The sequence below is a fragment of the Littorina saxatilis genome, linkage group LG11, assembly GCF_037325665.1.
Source record: "Littorina saxatilis isolate snail1 linkage group LG11, US_GU_Lsax_2.0, whole genome shotgun sequence".
In the NCBI taxonomy this organism is placed as follows: Eukaryota; Metazoa; Mollusca; class Gastropoda; order Littorinimorpha; family Littorinidae; genus Littorina; species Littorina saxatilis.
The window spans coordinates 9,340,726-9,363,318 of NC_090255.1; the positions used below are offsets into that span (position 1 = coordinate 9,340,726).

General features: G+C 38.5%; 1 protein-coding gene across 1 annotated transcript in view; it reads right to left on the reverse strand.

Moving 5' to 3' along the window:
- The window catches only part of LOC138980657 (uncharacterized), a 64,835-nt gene extending 42,851 nt beyond the window's left edge, over window positions 1–21,984 (reverse strand). Inside the window, exons 1-3 of the mRNA XM_070353567.1 lie at window positions 21,801–21,984; window positions 20,219–20,449; window positions 10,659–10,862 (exon numbers count right to left, since the gene is read on the reverse strand). Coding sequence (XP_070209668.1) covers window positions 10,659–10,862; window positions 20,219–20,417 — 403 coding nt within the window. The 5' untranslated portion in view covers window positions 20,418–20,449; window positions 21,801–21,984. The remainder of the gene's footprint in view (window positions 1–10,658; window positions 10,863–20,218; window positions 20,450–21,800) is intronic.
- Between the last annotated feature and the right edge of the window lie 609 nt (window positions 21,985–22,593).

The window sequence follows — 22,593 nt, forward strand, 5'->3', positions numbered from 1 at the left end:
ATATCCGGCTTTTCGTGAAAGTTGAGGCGGCACTGTCACGCCCTCATTTTTCAACCAAATTGGTTGACATTTTGGTCAAGTAATCTTCGACGAAGCCCGGGGTTCGGTATTGCATTTCAGCTTGGTGGCTTAAAAATTAATTAATGACTTTGGTCATTAAAAATCTGAAAATTGTAAAAAAAAATAAAAATTTATAAAACGATCCAAATTTACGTTTATCTTATTCTCCATTATTTGCTGATTCCAAAAACATATAAATATGTTATATTCGGATTAAAAACAAGCTCTGAAAATTAAATATATAAAAATTATTATAAAATATTTTTTTTCGAAATCAATTTAAAAACACTTTCATCTTATTCCTTGTCGGTTCCTGATTCCAAAAATATATAGATATGATATGTTTGGATTAAAAACACGCTCAGAAAGTTAAAACGAAGAGAGGTACAGAAAAGCGTGCTATCCTTCTCAGCGCAACGAATACCCCGCTCTTCTTGTCAATTCCACGGGCACTGCCTTTGCCACGGGCGGTGGAGTGACGATGCTACGAGAATACGGTCTTGCTGCGTTGCGTTCAGTTTCATTCTGTGAGTTCGACAGCTACTTGACTAAATATTGTATTTTCGCCTTACGCGACTTGTTTTTTTTTTCGGTTTACATACTAACCTGGTTGATCCTTAGGGTCAGGTCGAGGGAAGTAATCCCCGGGCTCTTTCTCGATTTGTATCTGTTTCTGTAGGTCTGCCTCAATCGTTTTTGCGACCCGCAAAGGGCCCCCTTTGTTTCACCCAACAGTAGGGCAGGGGAGACAATAAGTCCGCTGCTCTGCTGGGCTACTGACGCTAAACATTTTCTTCTCATTCCTTGGTAAATATATTTTGGCAAGTTGATGTTTAACCTTTGCCGGATGCCGCTTTTGACTACACACTCCCGACGATGCGGGTTTGTCTGAACCCATACATTTGAAAGAGGGTTTTTACCGTGTATTTCTCTAACGACGATGCGGGTTTGTCTGAACCCATACATTTGAAAGAGGGTTTTTACCGTTTATTTCTCTAACGACGGGGTGGGTTCAGGGAAACCCACAGCGCTACTTCATGATCAGTGGGTGCATCGAGTTTCTCCCTTCACCGACTTCTTGCAGGGGAGGGAGAGGTGGAGGGAGAGGGGGAGGGAGAGACTGAGAGAGACTGAGAGACTAAGAAAGAGAGAGAGACTAAGAAAGAGAGAGAGAGAAAGACTAAGAAAGAGAGAGAGACTAAGAAAGAGAGAGAGACTAAGAAAGAGAGAGAGAAAAAGAGAGAGAGAGAGACTAAGAAAGAGAGAGAGAGAGAGAGACTAAGAAAGAGAGGGAGACTAAGAAAGAGAGAGAGAGAGACTAAGAAAGAGAGAGAGAGACTAAGAAAGAGAGAGAGAGAGACTAAGAGAGATAGAGACTAAGAAAGAGAGAGATTAAGAAAGAGAGAGAGACTAAAAAAGAGAGAGAGACTAAGAAAGAGAGAGAGAGGGAGACTAAGAAAGAGAGAGAGAGAGACTAAGAAAGAGAGAGAGACTAAGAAAGAGAGAGAGATAGACTAAGAAAGAGAGAGAGAGAGACTAAGAAAGAGAGAGAGAGGGAGACTAAGAAAGAGAGAGAGACTAAGAAAGAGAGAGAGAGATTAAGAAAGAGAGAGAGAGAGACTAAGAAAGAGAGAGAGAGAGAGACTAAGAACGAGAGAGAGAGAGAGACTAAGAAAGAGAGAGAGAGAGAGACTAAGAAAGAGAGAGAGAAAGAGAGACTAAGAAGGACTCGGAGAGAGAGAGAGACAAAGAAAGAGAGAGAGAGAGACTAAGAAAGAGAGAGAGACTAAGAAAGAGAGAGAGAGAGAGACTAAGAACGAGAGAGAGAGAGAAAGACTAAGAAAGAGAGAGAGAGAGACTAAGAAAGAGAGAGAGAAAGAGAGACTAAGAAAGACTCGGAGAGAGAGAGAGACAAAGAAAGAGAGAGAGAGAGACTAAGAAAGAGATAGACTAAGAAAGAGAGAGAGAGACTAAGAAAGAGAGAGAGAGACTAAGAAAGAGAGAGAGAGACTAAGAAAGAGAGAGAGAGACTAAGAAAGAGAGAGAGAGAGACTAAGAAAGGGAGAGAGAGAGACTAAGAAAGAGAGAGAGAGACTAAGAAAGAGAGAGAGAGAGAGACTAAGAAAGAGAGAGAGACTAAGAAAGAGAGAGAGACTAAGAAAGAGAGAGAGAGAGACTAAGAAAGAGAGAGAGAGACTAAGAAAGAGAGACTAAGAAAGAGAGAGAGAGACTAAGAAAGATAGAGAGAGAGACTAAGAAAGAGAGAGAGATAGAAACTAAGAAAGAGAGAGAGAGAGACGAAGAAAGAGAGAGAGAGAGACTAAGAAAGAGAGAGAGGGAGACTAAGAAAGAGAGAGAGACTAAGAAAGAGAGAGAGAGAGACTAAGAAAGAGAGAGAGAGAGAGACTAAGAAAGAGAGAGAGAGAGACTAAGAAAGAGAGAGAGACTAAGAAAGAGAGAGAGAGAGACTAAGAAAGAGAGAGAGAGACTAAGAAAGAGAGAGAGAGATTAAGAAAGAGAGAGAGAGAGAGAGACTAAGAAAGAGAGAGAGATACTAAGAAAGAGAGAGAGAGACTAAGAAAGAGAGACAGAGAGAGAGACAGAGAGAGAGACTAAGAGAGAGAGAGACAGAGAGAGAGACAGAGACAGACAGTCAGATAGACAGACAGTCAGATAGACGGATAGACAGATAGACAGACAGACAGACAGAGCAACTGACAACAGACAGAGAGATACGGACAGACAGACAGAGAGACAGACAGTCTCTTGGAGACAAACAGGCAGACAGACACTGTTCCGCCGCTTTGGTAATTATGGGTGTAGCAGAACCCGCGCCGTCGGCAGAGGGATAGTTACAATCACTACTACTCTTTAAAAGTATGGGTTTGTGTGAACCCGCGCCATCGGTAGTGTTTATGTAAATTATCATAATCAATTAATTTTAATGTGTTGTCATGTACACACTAAAAATTTGCAGACAGAGAGCAAATTAGGTGTGTGAGAGATACTTAAAATTTCAAAACGATACCTTTATAGGTTCCAGAGTTACAATGATTTTAGTGTGTCTCTGGGTACAGGTGAACCCAGGAAGCACGGCAAAGGTTAATTTGCTACATTTAATCCCTTCGCTTGACCCAACAGAAGGGTAAGGGAGACAATCGGTCAGCAGTGCCCTGCTGTGCTATTTGATGCTAACCTTTTCATGTTTTTGTACAGTTGTATTTGATGCTAACTTTTTCATGTTTTGTACATTTGTTGTTTTTTTTTGCCCCTGTGTTTGACCCAACAGAAGGGCAGGGGAGACAATCGGTCAGCAGTGCCCTGCTGTGCTATTTGATGCTAACTTTTTCATGTTTTTGTACAGTTGTATTTGATGCTGAACTTTTTCATGTTTTTGTACATTCGTATTTAGCCCCTTTGTTGACCCAACAGAAGGGCAGGGGAGACAATCGGCCAGCAGTGCCCTGCTGTGCTATAATTTGATGCTACACTTTTTCATGTTGTTTGTAAATATGTTTTGGAAAATTGATTTTGAAATTGCTATGATTTTTCACAAAAGTTAAAATCATAAAAAGCTTTAATTTAATTCAATAACATTTCACTTTACGTGGACTTAACTGCAATTAGCACATGCACTTACACAAAAGAATAAAATCGATGATGTGATGCTATAACACCTTAGGTCGAAGCAGGGACCTATATTACAAACGCCAGTATTGTGATGATATGTCATTTTGGAGAAAACAGAGACGATTTTGTGCAGAAACTCACCCGGCGTTGCTCTTCATCGGTGAAAGTTAGTGCGTAGGCTTTTCCTAATGCAGCCGACCGTCTACGGCGTGAAAGCAGGCACGTGAAAACCCAGATGTTCCACGTGTTGAAACTTCAAACCGGTCGTCCGGATACCTAACGATACGTCTTATCGTACCGGCTTTCTTCAAGCGAACGGGGAGAAACATCCCAATCTGTCAAGTTCAAGTTCAAGTTCAAGTTTTATTGGTCCATAACTCGCTGTGAGAAACTGGGTGACCCCTGCAAAGATTTGTCACCCGCGCGCTCAGTTTAGCTGGCTGGCTAAGCACAGGCGTGCGAAACGAATATTTGAGAAAGGCGGCACCCGTCCTAATAACCCTGACAGAGTCCCTTCCCTTCTGGTGTCACCAAACTGTGACAGTCGATCACACCCTCAATTTTCGATCAAATTGATTGACATTTTGGTTGAGCAATCTTCGACAAAGCCCAAACTATGGGATTGCATTCAATTTGGAAACTTAAAAATTGATTAACGAGTTTGGTCATTACAAATCTGAAAATGTTCATTTAAATTAAAATTTGAATAATCGACCTTAGACTGATTTAGTCGTATTCTTTATTATTTTTTGTATCCAAAACTATATATGTTACGGGCATTAAGTGAAACCAGGCATTACGCGTAATGCCTGAAATGTTAAGGCATTACGCGTAATGCCTGTGACCACTAGGCATTACACGTAATGCCTAAAAATACCAGGCATTACGTGTAATGCCTGAAAATCATTGTCAGGCATTACACGTAATGCCTGAAACCTGTTACAGGCATTAAGTGAAACCAGCAGGCATTATGTGTAATGCCTGAATATCGTTTGATAGAATCGGTCGAACAACAACCTTTGACGCACGCTCGTTTCTTCTTCTTCTGACACTCTGCGCACAAAGACTGGTAAAGTGGGGTTCACGTAGGACAGGGTCCAGATTGAATTCATCTTGCTAAAACAACATGTCAATGTACCCGAGCGCTACATTCAAACTACTGAAGATCGTGAACAACTTACGTCGAATAATAATAACAAATCTTCCTTATGAGAAAAAAAACCCCGTTTACACAGTGTTTCTCAAGCGAACATTAATAATAATTTGATATCGTAGCTTTCAACAGCCCCGGTATGTGAGATAACACAACGCAATTTTCTTATTATCTGTTTTTGTTCCAGCAAGAACGATACAGTCAGTGTACTAAGCCTTTTTATATTTAGTCAAGTTTTGACTAAATATTTTAACATCGAGGGGGAATCGAAACGAGGGTCGTGGTGTATGTGCGTGCGTGTGTGCGTGTGTGTGTGTGTGTAGAGCGATTCAGACTAAACTACTGGACCGATCTTTATGAAATTTGACATGAGAGTTCCTGGGTATGAAATCCCCGAACGTTTTTTTCATTTTTTTGATAAATGTCTTTGATGACGTCATATCCGGCTTTTCGTGAAAGTTGAGGCGGCACTGTCACGCCCTCATTTTTAAACCAAATTGGTTGAAATTTTGGTCAAGTAATCTTCGACGAAGCCCGGACTTCGGTATTGCATTTCAGCTTGGTGGCTTAAAAATTAATTAATGACTTTGGTCATTAAAAATCTGAAAATTGTAAAAAAAAAAATAAAAATTTATAAAACGATCCAAATTTACGTTTATCTTATTTTCCATGATTTGCTGATTCCAAAAACATATAAATATGTTATATTCGGATTAAAAACAAGCTCTGAAAATTAAATATATAAATATTATTATCAAAATTAAATTGTCCAAATCAATTTAAAAACACTTTCATCTTATTCCTTGTCGGTTCCTGATTCCAAAAACATATAGATATGATATGTTTGGATTAAAAACACGCTCAGAAAGTTAAAACAAAGAGAGGTACAGAAAAGCGTGCTATCCTTCTTAGCGCAACTACTACCCCGCTCTTCTTGTCAATTTCACTGCCTTTGCCATGAGCGGTGGACTGACGATGCTACGAGTATACGGTCTTGCTGAAAAATGGCATTGCGTTCAGTTTCATTCTGTGAGTTCGACAGCTACTTGACTAAATATTGTATTTTAGCCTTACGCGACTTGTTTATATTTAGTCAAGTTTTGACTAAATATTTTAACATAGAGGGGGGAATCGAGACGAGGGTCGTGGTGTATGTGTGTGTGTGTGTGTGTGTGTGTGTGTGTGTGTGCGTGTGTGTCTGTCTGTCTGTCTGTCTGTCTGTGTGTGTGTGTAGAGCGATTCAGACTAAACTACTGGGCCGATCTTTATGAAATTTGACATGAGAGTTCCTGGGTATGATATCCCCTGACGGTTTTTTCTTTTTTTCGATAACTACCTTTGATGACGTCATATCCGGCTTTTTGTAAAAGTTGAGGCGGCACTGTCACACCCTCATTTTTCAATCAAATTGATTGAAATTTTGGCCAAGCAATCTTCGACAAAGGCCGGGGTTTGGTATTGCATTTCAGCTTGGTGGCTTAAAAACTAATGAGTGAGTTTGCATGGTCATTAAAAATCGGAAACTTGTAATTAAAATTATTTTTTTATTAAACGATCCAAAAACAATTTCATCTTATTCTTCGTCATTTTCTGATTCCAAAAACATATACATATGTTATATTTGGATTAAAAACAAGCTCTGAAAATTGAAAATATAAAAATTATGATCAAAATTAAATTTCCGAAATCGTTTTAAAAACTATTTCATCTTATTCCTTGTCGGTTCCTGATTCCAGAAACATATAGATATGATATGTTTGGATAAAAAACACGCTCAGAAAGTTAAAACGAAGAGAGGTACAGTAAAGCGTGCTATGAAGCACAGCGCAATCGCTACCGCGCCAAACAGGCTCGTCACTTTCACTGCCTTTTGCACTAGCGGCGGACTACGTTCAGTTTCATTCTGTGAGTTCCACAGCTTGACTAAATGTAGTTATTTCGCCTTACGCGACTTGTTGTTACCTCCCTTTGACATTATAATTATGTGTCAATTACTCTATCAGAGACAGCATTAGAGATAACCCGGTTTCAGTATTGTTTCACGATAGACGTAGAGCTGAATACCAACACTCAAATCTGTTTTTGACAAACACCACACATCACTTACTTTCCCAAGAGATGATATTCATGACGTGACTTTGTTGTTTTCTTGAAGGCTGCTTTTACTTCTTTGATTGTTCTGAAGTACACAGCTTTCAGGAGCAACTTTCTACCGTCCTTTTCATAATGTTTAAACAAACGTCGAGTAAACAATTGTTCTTTTTCATTATCCTCCATGGTGACGAATAAGCAACTGGTGAAAACTCGACTGGAAATATTGGACCTCGGCTTTCCATTGTGATATGCACTCACACTTACGTGAAATTCAAACTGTGGTGAACACTATGTCAGAAATACATTATTTTGCATTGCGAACCATCACTCATAATCGCAAAAAAAATGTGCAATCATTTCAAAGCTCACTTGATCGAATGTCAAGTTACTATATTCACACAATGACATTTTGTCAACACTTTGTCCTTAAAAATGTTCTCACCGTCATCCAAGAGGTATAATGTGTATTGCCTGAATTGCTTCAGGCAATAAGCGTAATTTTGAGAGTCACATTTTAGGCATTACGCGTAATGCCTGGTATTTTTAGGCATTACGTGTAATGCCTAGTGGTCACAGGCATTACGCGTATTGCCTGAACATTTCAGGCATTACGCGTAATGCCTGGTTTCACTTAATGCCTGTAGCATATATACCGAGCAACAAAAGAAACAAGAACAAATTCTGCAATGTTTGATTGACAAAATCTCGAACAATTATGGAGTTAGAATTATCAAACCACAAAACTTTGATGAAGGCATGTTTGACCTAGCTGTTGTGTGATTATATTGATGTTGCGACTGTTTCCACACACGGGACAAGCAGGCTTAACATTAACGAAATTTTGGATGTCTCACTCACTCAGTCTTCATCGCGCTCTCTGGCCACTGATGGGACACTGGTGGCTTCCAATGATGTTCCTGGTAATGTCAGTGGCTGTATTGAATCGATCTCGAAGACGTTGTGGCAGAAAATTGCGATCTTAATTGTCTTATTTGGGGTAATGCGAAAAATCCACCGCATTGCATAACTGCAGTGCTTCCAATATCAATAGAACATTGCTGAAGGTGATAGACTGTTGACATAGTATGCACGTTCAAAGCACATGCCAGCGCGTCTGGATCATCCCCAGCTTTAAATCGACCTGACATATTTTTGGTGGTGTCAATCTTGCATCCTGGTTTTTCAAAAGTGAGACTGGCAGCAAGCGAGCCATGGTCTCTTTTGGTTGCTGATGCATTAAGCTTAGTGAACACATCTCACACATCAGATTTCTCCTGCTCCACTTGCACGTGCTGCGAGCGGGCATTATGTGCTTAATGTCAAACCTGCTTGTCCCGTTTGTTAAAACAGTCACAGCATCAAAATAATCACACAAAAGCAAGGTCAAACATGCCTTCATCAAACTTTTGTGGTTTAATAATTCTAACTCTATAATTGTTGGAGATTTTGTCAATCAAACAATGACGATTTTTTTCGCGTTTCTTTTGTTGCTCGGTATAGATATGCCATGTTTACTCTCATAATGTACCTACAATAAATGAAAATTTGTTAATTAGGCAATATTATGATTGCAAATAAAGATTGAGTTATCGATCTAGAAAATATGTCATGTTATTTTGTATCATTTCCTGAACCCAAAAATATATAGGTTGCTCTAAAAATGTGCTCACCATTACACAAAATAGGTAAGGTCTGCGTTTGCATGATTCGCGGAGCCGAGTGTGACCCCTCTCGGTCTTCTACTAGCCAAGACTTATTACATTAATTTTAGTCTCGGTGATGGCTGGTTTTTAATATTAATCTTTTAGTTTCAAACTGACATAATTATTGTTTGATATTGCTTCACGCAACCTGTTTTTCCTTAGCTTGTTTTTAATCCAAACATACCATATATATTTTTTCTTCTTCAGGGAATGATGATAAATACAATGCAATCATTTCTGAATCTCTCATGGAACTGTTAAATTTCATTAGAATTTTGATGATTTTAATTAGAAAACTACTGAATGAATTTGTAAGCTTTCACACTAAAATGCGACTTAGTCAAAAATTGCTTGACCAAAATGTCAATACTTTTTTGTAAAAAGCCGGATATGACGCCATCAAAGACATTTATTGACAAAAAACTGGGGCCGATGTGGTGCTTGACATGCGGTGATTTGAAGATAGTAGAAGATTGCTTGACCAAAATGTCAACCAATTTGATTAAAAAATGACGTTGCAGCCTCAACTTTTGCAAAAGGTCGGATATGACGTCTTGAGAGATGTTTATCAAAATATGAACAGACACCTTTGGGGCCAGCAAACAGTGTCCCAGCATAGTACAGATAATATATTTTAGTAGAGATGATAGACAAAGGGATTAAAGAAGGTGTACAGTAGGGGGCAAAAGAAACGCAACTCATGCGCGCCCGCTGTTGCAAGAGATTTAATCGTCATTTTCAAATTGTCGTAAAATATGAACAAAATAAGGTACAGTTATGTTATCATTCTGCTGTGGTGGTTAAAGGCAGATAGTGTGTGTTCAGTTCATGTTTTGGTATCGCTAAGGAAATTTGGTTTAGTCGAATTGAATAGCAGACGAACTGTTGCACCCATGTTCCAACGTTAAATACTGTATGAAGTTCGTTTTTCCGGGGCAAAACAGTGTATGACACCGCTCTATGTTCTTCAAATTGATGGGATGAGTGCATTTGGTTGCGTGTGGTCTGTTTATAAAAAGAAATATTGTTGAAAACTGACCGTCGGATTGCAGTCTTTTGTCAGAGCAACGGAGTGCAGAAATTTGAAAGGGGAACTACTCTTGTTGCTAGAGTATATGAGAGTTACTTGGCTTGGGAATTTGCGTGCACTGATCAGAGATCTTAAGCGAATATCTCTGCACTGATCGTTAGATTTGGATTCAGAAAATCGAACTCATGGATTGTATATGGAAATTCAAGTGTTCAAGCCTGTAGCTGCTAGTTTAAATGCAGTATGTCTGTTTTGTTTGCTCCAGGGATGTATATTTCGAACATTAGAGCGTTCGCAACTTTTCAATCGCTAAAATAGTGCACAGAAAGTCTAGCTCCTAAACCTGTAGGTATCGAGGATTCAGGCCTGTTATTGGGTAAGTGATTTGGGTTGCTGGGTAAGTTACCGAAAAATAACCAGACCTACAAGTTTACAAAGGGAAAGAAGCAGAGGGGGGAATAAGTAGAATTATCCCCTAAAGCGTTACATAATCACAAAAATGAATATAGATCACTTAGATTGTGTCAAAAAGGGTTGTTTGGGAAAACCTCGTTCACACGGAATCGACGTAATGATAATCGTCCTCTATGTCAGTCATGATATGCACAGGCTAAATTATTATTTGCGTAGGTCACACTGTACATTAATACAGGTCTCAAGATCTGTTCTTTTTTCATTCATCAAGTATCATATTACTCAAAGAACCATATAGGAAAACATTACACATTCAGTGACGCTTATCTTTGAATAAGACACGATTCAGAGGGAATCATTTATCTAAATCGTTTTTCTATGTGTTTTCTTTGTAAAAATGAACAGATCTGGTAGTTGGAACAATGTGCAAGTTTATGTTGTGTTCTATGTTGTGTTGGCGTCTCGTTTTAGAAATTAGACCATTTTCAGCACTGCCGCTCCCTTACAACAGCTGACTAAACCAGCTAGTGGCAACAAAATAAATTAAACCATGTCAATTAAAGATAACACTCACCCTTTACGGTCAGACTGCACGCAGAAAAATTAGAAAGAGAATAGTTGTTCATGCTTAACATGCAGGAATAAACTCCAGAAAACCGCGGGGTGACATCAGGAATAAGCAGTCTGATGTGATTTGAAATGCCACCGTCGTAGTAGTAACCTTCAGCTAACGTGCAACTAGACTCATCGTTATGGTGCGTCCAGCACGTTAGGACATCTGCAATCCAAAAAAAAAAAAAAAAAAAAAAAATGCATACATGTGAAATAAATGTCGAATAAACAAACACAGAAACAAATAGACATACACACAAACAAACAAACAGGTCATATGCAATGAACGAAAAAGTATACAAGTAAAATGAATGTCGAACAAACAAACAAACAAACAAACAAAAACGTCAAATGAAATGTTGGTAAAGAAGACGAAAATCATTTCATTTATCTTCATTATCAACAGCATTACCGGCACGGTGGCCTAGTGGTAAGGCGTCCGCCCTGTGATCGGGAGGTCGTGGGTTCGAACCCCGGCCGGGTCATACCTTATACGTTAATTGGATCTGTGATCCAAACATGGCTTTTGGTCAATCGAGATGGAAGTTTATTCCACAAGCCCGTAGGGCGAGTGGAATAAACTGCCATCGAGATTGACCAAAAGGCATGTTTGGATCACAGATCCAATTAACATATATATCTCGACATTCACTGGTCTTAGGGTTTTTGTTTTCAAAGAAGAAAGAAACTTGCTTGAACACGGACCCCTTCTCCGAGCAAAATCAACAAACCTAATCACTCGCATTCCACTTCAAGGTCTCGGCCAACCAAGACTATGGCATACTCGTAGCAAAGCCGCCGAATGGTACCGTAAACCAAGAATAGTGACGTAAGAGAATAGAATGTCGTCTTTTGATTTGGAACGTGACGTGTTTCAGAACTTCTTCTGGACAACTCGGATGGTCTTCTGAGTAGTCGTTGGCACGAGATTCTTTTTCTTCTTCGACAGTTCATCCTCCGATATTGTAGCAAAACCGTGCGTTTCATCTTTTTTTCACTTTCGAGTATGCGGACGACTGAACTTGACCGCTAAAAAGTAGTCCTTTCGGTATTATTACGCCGAGTCTGAACATGAGGTCTGAACATTGTTTTTAGGCAGGATCTAGGTGAAAGCGAGGCTGTTCTTATCTCTGTGTACAGTCGAGAGAGAGAGAAATACATGTCGAGACATAAAACTTTAAAATTGGCAATCTAGTGGCTGCTCCGCCTGGCGTCTGGCATTATGGGGTTAGTGCTAGGACTGGTTGGTCCGGTGTCAGAATAATGTGACTGGGTGAGACATGAAGCCTGTGCTGCGACTTCTGTCTTGTGTGTGGCGCACGTTATATGTCAAAGCAGCACCGCCCTGATATGGCGTTTCGTGGTCGGCTGGGCGTTAAGGAAACAAACAAACAAACAAACAAATCAACAGCATTATTAACAAAAATCTTCAATCGAACAGATCGTGTTTGCTGAAATTGAGACAAGTCGCGAATATTAAAACAAGGACTCTTATCAAAATATAAGCATTAATTCAGGTGTCTGTACACCTCTTACCACACATTGTAATACAAGAGGATAACCTTCTAATATCTGATATTCATTATTTTCCTATTAAATTACTGTTGTATGTTTGAAGAATTTGTTCTGTCTTTATTTTCTTCTCATTAGTGTTTGCCATTGTGTTGTTCCCTTTTCATGTACCTTTATTCATCAAGCAAACTAAGCACTTCACATCATATCTGGGATCAGTTATTCAATATAAATAAATAAAAATGGAACAAGCCTAGTACACGTATTACACGTTGCCAGCTTGATTTCAAAAGCATGATGACTATCGTAACGTTATCCCATATGCTATATCCACCAGAAACTTATTTTTAAATGAATACAATCAAAAGTCTTTGTAACAGTTATGTAAATGCAATATTCGTGTTCCATGATTGATTAATGATTAATCTTTACACGTATAACTTTTTTTTTCTTCCCTTGTGTCGGTTTACGATTGTCATTGTTGTTTTTTTGTTTTTGTTTTTTAACAGAATAAAACACTTTCTTGATCCACACTCAAGGTTATTATTTTTTAATGCATACTTACAAACCATCACGGACTATTGTTCGACTATTTGGGACTCTGCCAGTGCAAATATTTTAACATCACTGTATAGTCTACACAGACGAGCACTGAAATCAATTTTTTTTAAAAAGGTCTTTCTCGTAGCAGACGACGGTTCTGCATAGCGAGTCAAGTCAATATTTATTTTAAAGAAAACCTAGGGTTACATGAATTAAAAAGAAAAATTGCAATAAACACGACAAAACAGATATGTAATAATGAGACACAACACTTCTAATTAACCAAAAATAAATAAAGCTTTTTTTTTTTATTTTTTTTTTTTACTTTCCATGAACAAACATTCTTGTTGTGCCAAAATATCAAACTTTCCATGAACAAACATTCTTGTTGTGTCAAAATATCAAACTTTCCATGAACAAACATTCTTGTTGTGCCAAAATATCAAACTTTCCATGAACAAACATTCTTGTTGTGCCAAAATATCAAACTTTCCATGAACAAACATTCTTGTTGTGCCAAAATATCAAACTTTCCATGAACAAACATTCTTGTTGTGTCAAAGTATCAAACGTTCCATGAACAAACATTCTTGTAGTGTCAAAATATCAAACGTTCCATGAACAAACACATTTTTTTCCCCACTTCACCTCATCTCGACTTATACAGTACTCACAATCTTCTAATGTACATTTCATTTTCCAATAATATACTATTCTAATCGTATTGATTGTCATTGTATCCATCTTAATACATGTTTAGTTTTAGCAGGGACAGATTGTAAGACTAGGCGTCAGCCTAAAATCTCCATCCTTGAGTAATAAAGTTCGTTCGTTCGTTCGTTCGTTCGTTCGTTCGTTCGTTCTCTCTCTCTCTCTCTCTCTCTCTCTCTCTCTCTCTCTCTCGCTCTCTCTATCTCTCTCTCTCTCTCTCTCTCTCTCTCTCTCTCTCTCTCTCTCTTTTCGGTGTTAGTGTTCCGCCGACGTCTTTGGTAATTGGTTTTTCATTTCAACTAAATTTACCTATCTACGTTTATTTTCTATGTCAAACTACTCCGTGTCGGTGAGTGACCTATGAGCTTTAGCAAAAACCGTGGGCTCACTGAATATCCCCCTCCTGACATGGCAGTAATATGATTGTAAAAGGTCACACAATTGTCATTACAAGAAAAATGTTCATTCAAAATGAACAGGCGTCCATGTTATTTTGACAAAATGAATATTTTTGTTAAAGAAGCTGGCAAGCACACCCTTTCGAATATAGCGGAAGTAGTTTCGACCCTAAATGCTTAAGTACTTAGGCCTTATACGGGTTGATAGAATATTTTAATGTAAGCAGAGATGTCTCTGATATAAGTGCAGTTTATTTTCAAAGTTTGGAGTCGTAGATCATTCTTTTTGGATGCAATGTGACTAGCATGTATCGGTGAAATTTGTTGTTTAATTCTGCAAGCAAATGTGTGTGCTGTTATTGCATTATTTACTAAAAACGCACAGAAAAAAACACTATTTTCGACTACTCACTGCGGAGCAGAGCGTGCAATATACGCTCTGCTACAGAGTTATCCCACGTGCGGTTAGATAGACGCTCATACATGTAAGTACAGTTTATTTTCTAGGTTTGGTATCGTAGATAATATTTTTTGAATGCAATGTTAACAAGAGGCGAAGCCTTCAAGGCTCACGTAAGAAATCGACAAACAGTAACACAAACTCAATCACTCCGTCACACATACACACACACACACACACACACACACACACACACACAGACACAGAAAGAGCATAGGTGAAACTGTGCAAGAAAGCGAGACACTAGATCTAGATCTGTCTGTCTGCATGTAGCCTACTTACAAGGACACGACTGCCAACTAGTCTCGGCGCGCTCAAAATAATAATGACCGAGACTGTCAGTACTTCCTTCGCGTGACGTCTAACCCTCTTACGTCATAATGTGACGTCAATGTAATGTGACGTCTTCAAATGTTAGAGTTTCTACCACAGACATACACACGCACAGACGCACGCACGCACGCACGCACGCACAGACAGACAAAGTTTATCATCGCATAGGCTACACTTACGTGAGCCAAAAACAGGTATTGATACAGTTTGTTGTATAATTTTGCAAGTGAATATTTGTTTATTGGCTGCATGTTTGACAAAAACGTTGTAAAATAAACACTTTTTCGTTGCTTTTATTGTTTGCTTTGATTGCAGCCAAACGACTTGCTCTACGGGGCTGAAAATAAAGTGGAAGACACTTTGAGATATAAGGAATTGGATAGGCCATCATACGAGAAGGTGTAGAAATCTGCATGCTGGCAGCTTTAAAGTGTTACAGCGACATCAGAAAGCTCTAAAAGCTTTGGGTTTTTTTTAAATGCATGATTTTCATAGTTTGTCACTTTAGACAATTTTTGTAATAATTAATTTGATCGGAAAAAAATAGTGTAATATACAAATAAGAAAATTTTTGAATCACATTTTTGCTATCCTTGATGAGAAGCGAGTTGAAATGTGCCTAAATAAAGTCACACCTTAACATTTTTTAGTTTTTGCCCACTAAGGCATTTGCAACATGAAATTTCAGTATTTTTTAAGTTTTTACCCCCCCCCCCCCCCCCCCCCAAAATGACATGTTTTAACAATTTGAAGTTTTTGTCTAAACATGAAGTGACATTCTAAGATCTGAAAGCTTTCTTTTTTTATTTTTTAATGCAACGTCATGAATAATATTTTCAATTTTTTGCATTAAAGAAGCTGGCAAGCACACCCTTTCGAATATAGCGGAAGTAGATTCGACCCTAAATGCTTAAGTACTTAGGCCTTAAACTGAAGTACGTGTTGACAGAATATTTTAATATAAGTGCAGTTTATATTTCAAAGTTTGGAGTCGTAGATCATTCTTTTTGGATGCAAAATGACTAACATGTATCAGTGAAATTTGTTGTTTAATTCTGCAAGCAAATGTGTGTGCTGTTATTGCATTATTTGAAAAAAAACGCACAGAAAAAACACTATTTTTGACGACTCACTGCAGTTATCCCAGGTGCGGTTAGATAGACGCGCATACATGTAAGTACAGTTTATTTTCTAGGTTTGGTATCGTAGATAATTTTTTTGGAATGCAATGTGACAAACATGTATTGATACAGTTTGTTGTATAATTTTGCAAGTGAATATTTGTTTATTGGCTGCATGTTTCACTAAAACGCAGTAAAATAAAAACTTTTTCGTTGCTTTTGTTGTTTCCTTTGATTGCAGCCAAATGACTGAAAATTAAGTGGAAGACACTTTGAGATATAAGGAATCGGATAGGCCATGACACGAGAAGGTGTAGAAATCTGCTTGCAGACAGCTTTAACATGACATCACATATTGATATTTTTTTAAGTTTTTGCATATTACCCCATTTTTGAGGTCACGTTTTAACTTTGGTTAAGTGTTTGCCCACAACTGACATTAGATTACATTTAAACATTTTACATTATTTTTCTAGCACATGTTCATGTTAGTCTGCGCCATCCATTGATCACAGAACATCCACATAGGAAGAAAAGGTGTTTGACTACTGAAATAAAAATGTTTAGAGAAATGTAGAAAGAGGTGAACAAAATGCAAGATGATTTGGTATGGAATTTAGTTGTATACGTGAATGAGGTGTGAAACGTATGCAGAAAGGAAGATGTTTATTTGCGATGAAAGAAAATAGATATAATAACTTCATACTGTAGTAAAAAAACAAAACAAAACAAAAACAACCAGTAATCAGCCAATCAATTTCAAATGTTCATTCAACAGTAACCATATATACATTCGACAATGGTCCTCTGTAAATAAAAATTAAAAACAAATCTGCTTGGACAGAATTGTTGTTATTTTTGGGAATAAGAAAATATCAACTATCTTCAGATGCATCCTCTTGCACAAAAATAATGCAAGTTAAGGAGTTACGTCCATATGCGTAAAAAGTTAAGATGAATATATGGATCAACAATTACCTCCCCTACTTGCATTATATTTGGGCAAAGCTATAGGAATAGTGTAATGATATTTTAAAATAATTGTCACATTGCCTTAAACATTTGGATTTTGACATGGAGTATTTTACGTAATGTGTACATTTTAGACATGGCAACTGAAGGAAAAAAAAGTGGAGAAAAAAAACCTAACATTTTGTGGGACAAATTTTGTAAGTTGGGTGACGAAACCATGTAAACTTTTCCTTCACAACAGACAAAATTAAGAGGTTTTTCTTTTAACAAACACAAAGAAATATGTCTTTACCTTCGAACAAGCACAGAAAGTATGTGTTTTTGTTCATAAGACCATACATTTTGTTGTTGTGGAGATATGGATTCAACTGCAGAAAATGTGAAACTTTGCTAACAATTCCCATACCTGACATTTTAAAAGTCTAAAAAGTGCCTCCCACTAGCTTGTCACCAAATAAACAAAGTAGGTTGTAACAAAATTGCAGATTAATAAAAAAAATAGTTCAATCAATAGTATATGTCACACCTGACATTAAACTAGTAATTTCCATCACTATCCTTTTCAGGCATTAAAAATAGTTCAAAGCAGCTATAGCCCCACATGGAAGTAAGAGGCTCATTCACAAGCTAGTTAAAAGCTTTTCATTCTTTTTGTTTTTCTCAAAAGAAAGTTCATAGTATGACAACAGTATTCACAGCAGGCAGTTTTAAATCACGCAAGGGTCATTCTCAAGGTGTGTTCACGAAATACATTGTAATTTTAAACAGAGACAATTATCAGTTCACGCTTGAAGATGATTTTACTGACCAAGTTTTTCCCCATATATTTCATAACCCTGCAGGTGAAAATGGGAATACCAGCACAGAATGACTGTCAGTGAACATTTAATACCAACACTTCAAACTACATCACTCATCATAAAACAGAAGCTGTGACTTGGATTTAAATGAAAATCAAAAAGTGGAAAAACTCATACTCTGATAATTGTTGTCCAAGTGTTTCAAACTACATCACTCATCATAAAACAGAAGCTGTGACTTGGATTTAAATAAAAATCAACACGCGGAAAAACTCATACTCTGATAATTGTTGTCTAAGTGTTTGTGTGGTTAAAAAAACAAACGTACCTGATCCTGAATAAAATCAGAGCAACCCATATGATCATTAAAATGTAACCATTCACTGGTCCATAGGTATACTCTTTTCAAAAAGGAGATGGGTATGGAAGAGGCAGTGCTTCTGTTAGTGATTCAAAGTGCCAGACATCCCATCCTAGTGCTGTGAAATGGATATAAATTATATATATATTCAATATTTCATGGAAGCTTACTAATATTTGCATGCAAACATACTGTGACAGTACTAATACAGTAAAAGCATTATTGAGGGTGAACAGCCTGCTTTACTTGGTTTCAGTGAGGAGTAACAATACTAACAATAACAATAACATGCCTAAGTTGTGAAATGTAAGTACTTAACCCCCCCCCCCCCCCCCCCGGACACTGGCAAAATTCCAGCAGAATGTCCCCCACCTTCGCTGACGATTATCCACAGTTTATACAGGAAGTGTGCAGGTAGGTTGTCTGCCTCTGTGTCGGTTTTACCTCCGCGGTGTAGACGAAAAACTTTTCCACTTCTGCCACAGGGCGAAAAGTCTCGTTTTGGCACTTTAACTTGGCATATAACATCAAACATCACGTTAATCAACTGAATTGTGTGGCATTATACCTATGCGATTCATGTCACATTAGAAAAACTGCCGTAACGCAATAAAATTCCTGAGATGTTAGTATTATGCATAACACGGTAAAACATCGAGTTTTGGTGTCTGCGTTTTGGACGTTTTCGCTGGGATTACGGAGGGCTATTCACATCGTGTTAAACAAGTTGTGGCAGTGAGCAAAACACCAGATAACGTCTGGAATTATGACAAGTTATTGCAGTGACTTAAACTCGAAGTTAGCTGTTGGTTTTGATGTGTTTCACTGCGTTTTCGTCTTGCTTTTCTTTCATAATGTTGTTGCTGTTGTTGTTACTGTTGGGAGCTATACATCACATTTTTGTTCCCCCAAAAATTTATTCTTGATTAATATCAGGACGCAAACCATCCCCTTTACTTCACACACACACACACACACACACACAATCTACTCCTCAGTTTGCAGCGTGGCTTCGACAGCGAGTTTGCCCGTACCCAAGGGGAGTAACTCGACATAACTCAGCGCGCGGTCTACAGTAAATAGAAATCACCCGCTAGGTACACGCGCACTCAAGTTAACCTCTGCTTTGACCTGTGGCTGTGTGCCAAGAGAGAGCAGAACACACACGCCGTAGACCAAATAAATAGGTGCTTGATTTTGGTATTTTGATTTTACATAACATTAAACCTTTCTTGGGGTTCATGGTCATGGCAACAGCCATAATAATATTATATCATGTATAATATTACATTTCAGCATATGTGAATTACATGTCATCATAACAAACTGTCATACATTTTTATTCCTCATCATTCTGATTGATCACAACCAAACCTACTATCAGTGGACACATCCAAATGCAAGCGCCTGTTCTTGACAAATTGCCACAGTGACTGATCTAAAAATATAGGTCCTTTGCCGCCACGGACACTGTTTGGCCTGTAGGTAAAATGTACAATGTATTTTCTGATTTGTGCACAAAAGCTTTTTTTCTTTTTTTCTTTTTTTTAACATAACAATGTTTAATGTTACTGTATGTTTGAAAGACCATGGTCACATTTGTAAAACAAATGTTAAATTAAAAAATAAATAACATTTTGGTTCATGATTTTTTCCTACACCTGTGCTAAAACTAAGAAGTAAAAATGTCGGTATATAAGTCACTCAAATACTTCGAAGTATGAATGGTTAGAGTTTGTTGCGGTTGACCCTGCACAGTTCGACCTACGATGTTTTTGTTGAACAATTTTGTCAAAAAAAAAAAAAAAAAAAAGTAAGGGCAGTAACTCAAGACGTAAATGTGGCAGTGTCCCATAGGCAACCGCAGAGTTATCCTGTCCATAGGCAAGCGCTTACTTGATCCCAATTACTAGGCGTCTCCGGACGCCTAGAATAAAGGTCACAAACGAGAGTCGCAAGGGCTTAGCCCTTCTTCTTCTTCTTCTTCTTCTTCTTCTTACAGGGACGGATCAGTTGCTTTGTAAGGGGGGGTGCACTTTAAATCGAAAGTGAATGTGATGGGCGCGAAGCGCCCGAATTTCCTAGGGGGGTCCGGGGGCATGTCCCCCCGGAAAAAGTTTTTGGCCCAAAGAAGCAAAATGGTGCCATCTGGTGCCATTTGAACTTAGAAATGGTCATAAAATCAGCTTTCCCAATTTTTTTGATTTTTTTTTTTTGCTGGAGGGGGGGCGCACCTGCACCCTGTGCACCCCGCCTCCCTCGTCCGCCCCTGTTCTTCTTCTTCTCGATAGAACGTCTGCAAATGACTTACCTTTCTCTTTGTTGTTGTCGTTAGAAGGAGACCACATCACATATATATGATTGTTGGATATGCTCTCATCTGGGCTGAAAACGCAGTCCACGAATGCGTCTTTTCCTGCAGTGAAGATTCCAGCGGAACAGTGAGATGATCTAGATTCACACAAATGAGTTGTTGCAGATATGACACACAAGAAGAGTAGTCTTGCCATTGTCACTTCTCTTCGGGTTTTATTTGCTGCACCTGCACACAAACACGCACGCACACACGCAAACATATATTGATTTTAATGACAACTTGAATGAGCAAACAAATCAAGTATTTTTAAGCTTCTTATCTGAAATGCAATTCCATAGTCTGAACTGAGTCAAAGAATTACTCACCAAGGTTTCAATCAATTTGCTCTAAAAAAATAATGAGGTCACCACAGTACAGCCTAAACTTGTGCAAAACGCCGGATATTATGTCATGAGACACATGATTCATGTATATTCCGAACAAATGAAGGGGAGAAATCGGGCGAAATTATCTGCCAAAACTGACTGCAAAGTTTCATAAACATAAACGTATTTCCGGTAGTTTTCCTAGAATTGCTCTAAACACACACGGCACACACACACACACACACACACACACACACACACACACACACACACACACACACCACACACACACATACACCTCGTTTTGATTCCTGGTCTATGTTAAAACAGATCGGGAGCGAGTTTTCGCGAGGAACAGGGTTGAGCTACGGTAGGGTCACTGCGCATGTCTGGTTTTGTTCTTCGCGGAAACGCTGTTGGGTTGTGTCCAGTCGCGTCCCTTGCAACAAGATGGCGACAAGCGCGTTACGGATTTACTGTTGTGGAGAGTTGATGGACGACGATGATGAACAAGCAGTACTGTTTTATTGTTGATGTGAATGTAATGCCAAAACATCGAACTATCGATTCGAACGTCAATGAAGAAGTGAGCGTGAAAATCGAGCGCAAAACAGCCGGGTAAAAGTTCAGGGCGCTAAGGCCACAAAAAAAAATTGTCTGTTTCTGGTCACCCGACCGACCCTAAATTTCGGCGCCGACCCTAAACTTTTTTTTTTCCAAACTCAACAATTTTTGTGTGTGTGTGTGTGTGTGTGGTAAAGGACAGGGTGAGAAAATGAACAACAAAAACGTGTGAAAACGAAAGTCCGCTGACGATTTGTAAATGTGTTGAGTGTCTTGTCTCTAAGTATAGTGAATCCAGTCTCTTTGCGCGATTTTTAAAGTTAGCTTTATTGGTCTACATTTGGGGTAACAAAAAAACAACAACAAAACAAAAAAATCCCTACCGACCGACCCTATTTTTTTTAGCCATGTTACCAGAAACAGACAATTTTTTTTTTTGCCTAAAGTACATTTGAGCCGAAATCGCACCCAAACTCCTGTTGACCTCATTTCTTCCCAAAATAAACATCACTGCTAAAATAAAATGCATTAAAACCAAGACAGTATCCAACCCAGTATCCTTAATTTTTGAAAGGCTAAGTGATTTACAACAAATGTCTTCTCACAATCCGTAACTTTGTCAAAAAATATTTGCAGAAGTTTCTCACCTCGCCTTGGCAGCCATCTTGGAACTGGAGAGACCCTACGCAGGAAGCAAGGTTGAAAGTTGGTTAACCGGTGACGTCACTCCAGTCGTACCGGACCGAGTTTTTGCGACCTCCGGTTCGACTCGAGTCACCTTAGTGCGTTGACGTCAAAACTCCTGAGAACGCCGGATAATGTATCGCCTGTAAAGAAACAACATTGTCAGTTAAATAACACGCGTTCTGTTACTTTCGTTGCAGCGTGGCGTAAAAAGGCACGCCCAGTTCGCATTGCATTGTCATTCGAGACAATACAAACGTTCCAGTGTGATCTTGAAGGATAGTCTAAGGAACATCGACTACATAATTATGTTAACCAAGCTTGGAATAAACGCAGCTATTAAACGATTAAAGTTAGCATGAAACCTGGCGTGTGTGAAGGTACCTTCAAGCATTTTTGAATGAGGTTTACACAACTTGAGTAGCTGGTCATATGTCTGGCAAACAGCGCTATTATCCCTTTTATCAAAAGTCGGTTAAACAGCAGACAGTTTAACTCTGAAATACTTGCATAGTTCTTAAAGCCGAACATCCGTCGTCAGAAAACAAAGCCTTGTGATAGCAGAAGGCGACAGAGCTAAATTTAGCGTTGCCAGCACGAAAAACTAGAGCTACATCTGCCGTGCGCCCATATTGGCCCTTTTTTGTTTAAAATCTGGACAATAAACATTTCTGCGTTTTCCCGAAACAATATCTTTAGTTGGAAGAATAGGTCACATTTTTTTAAAATGCAGCAACTCTTTCAAAATACACGATA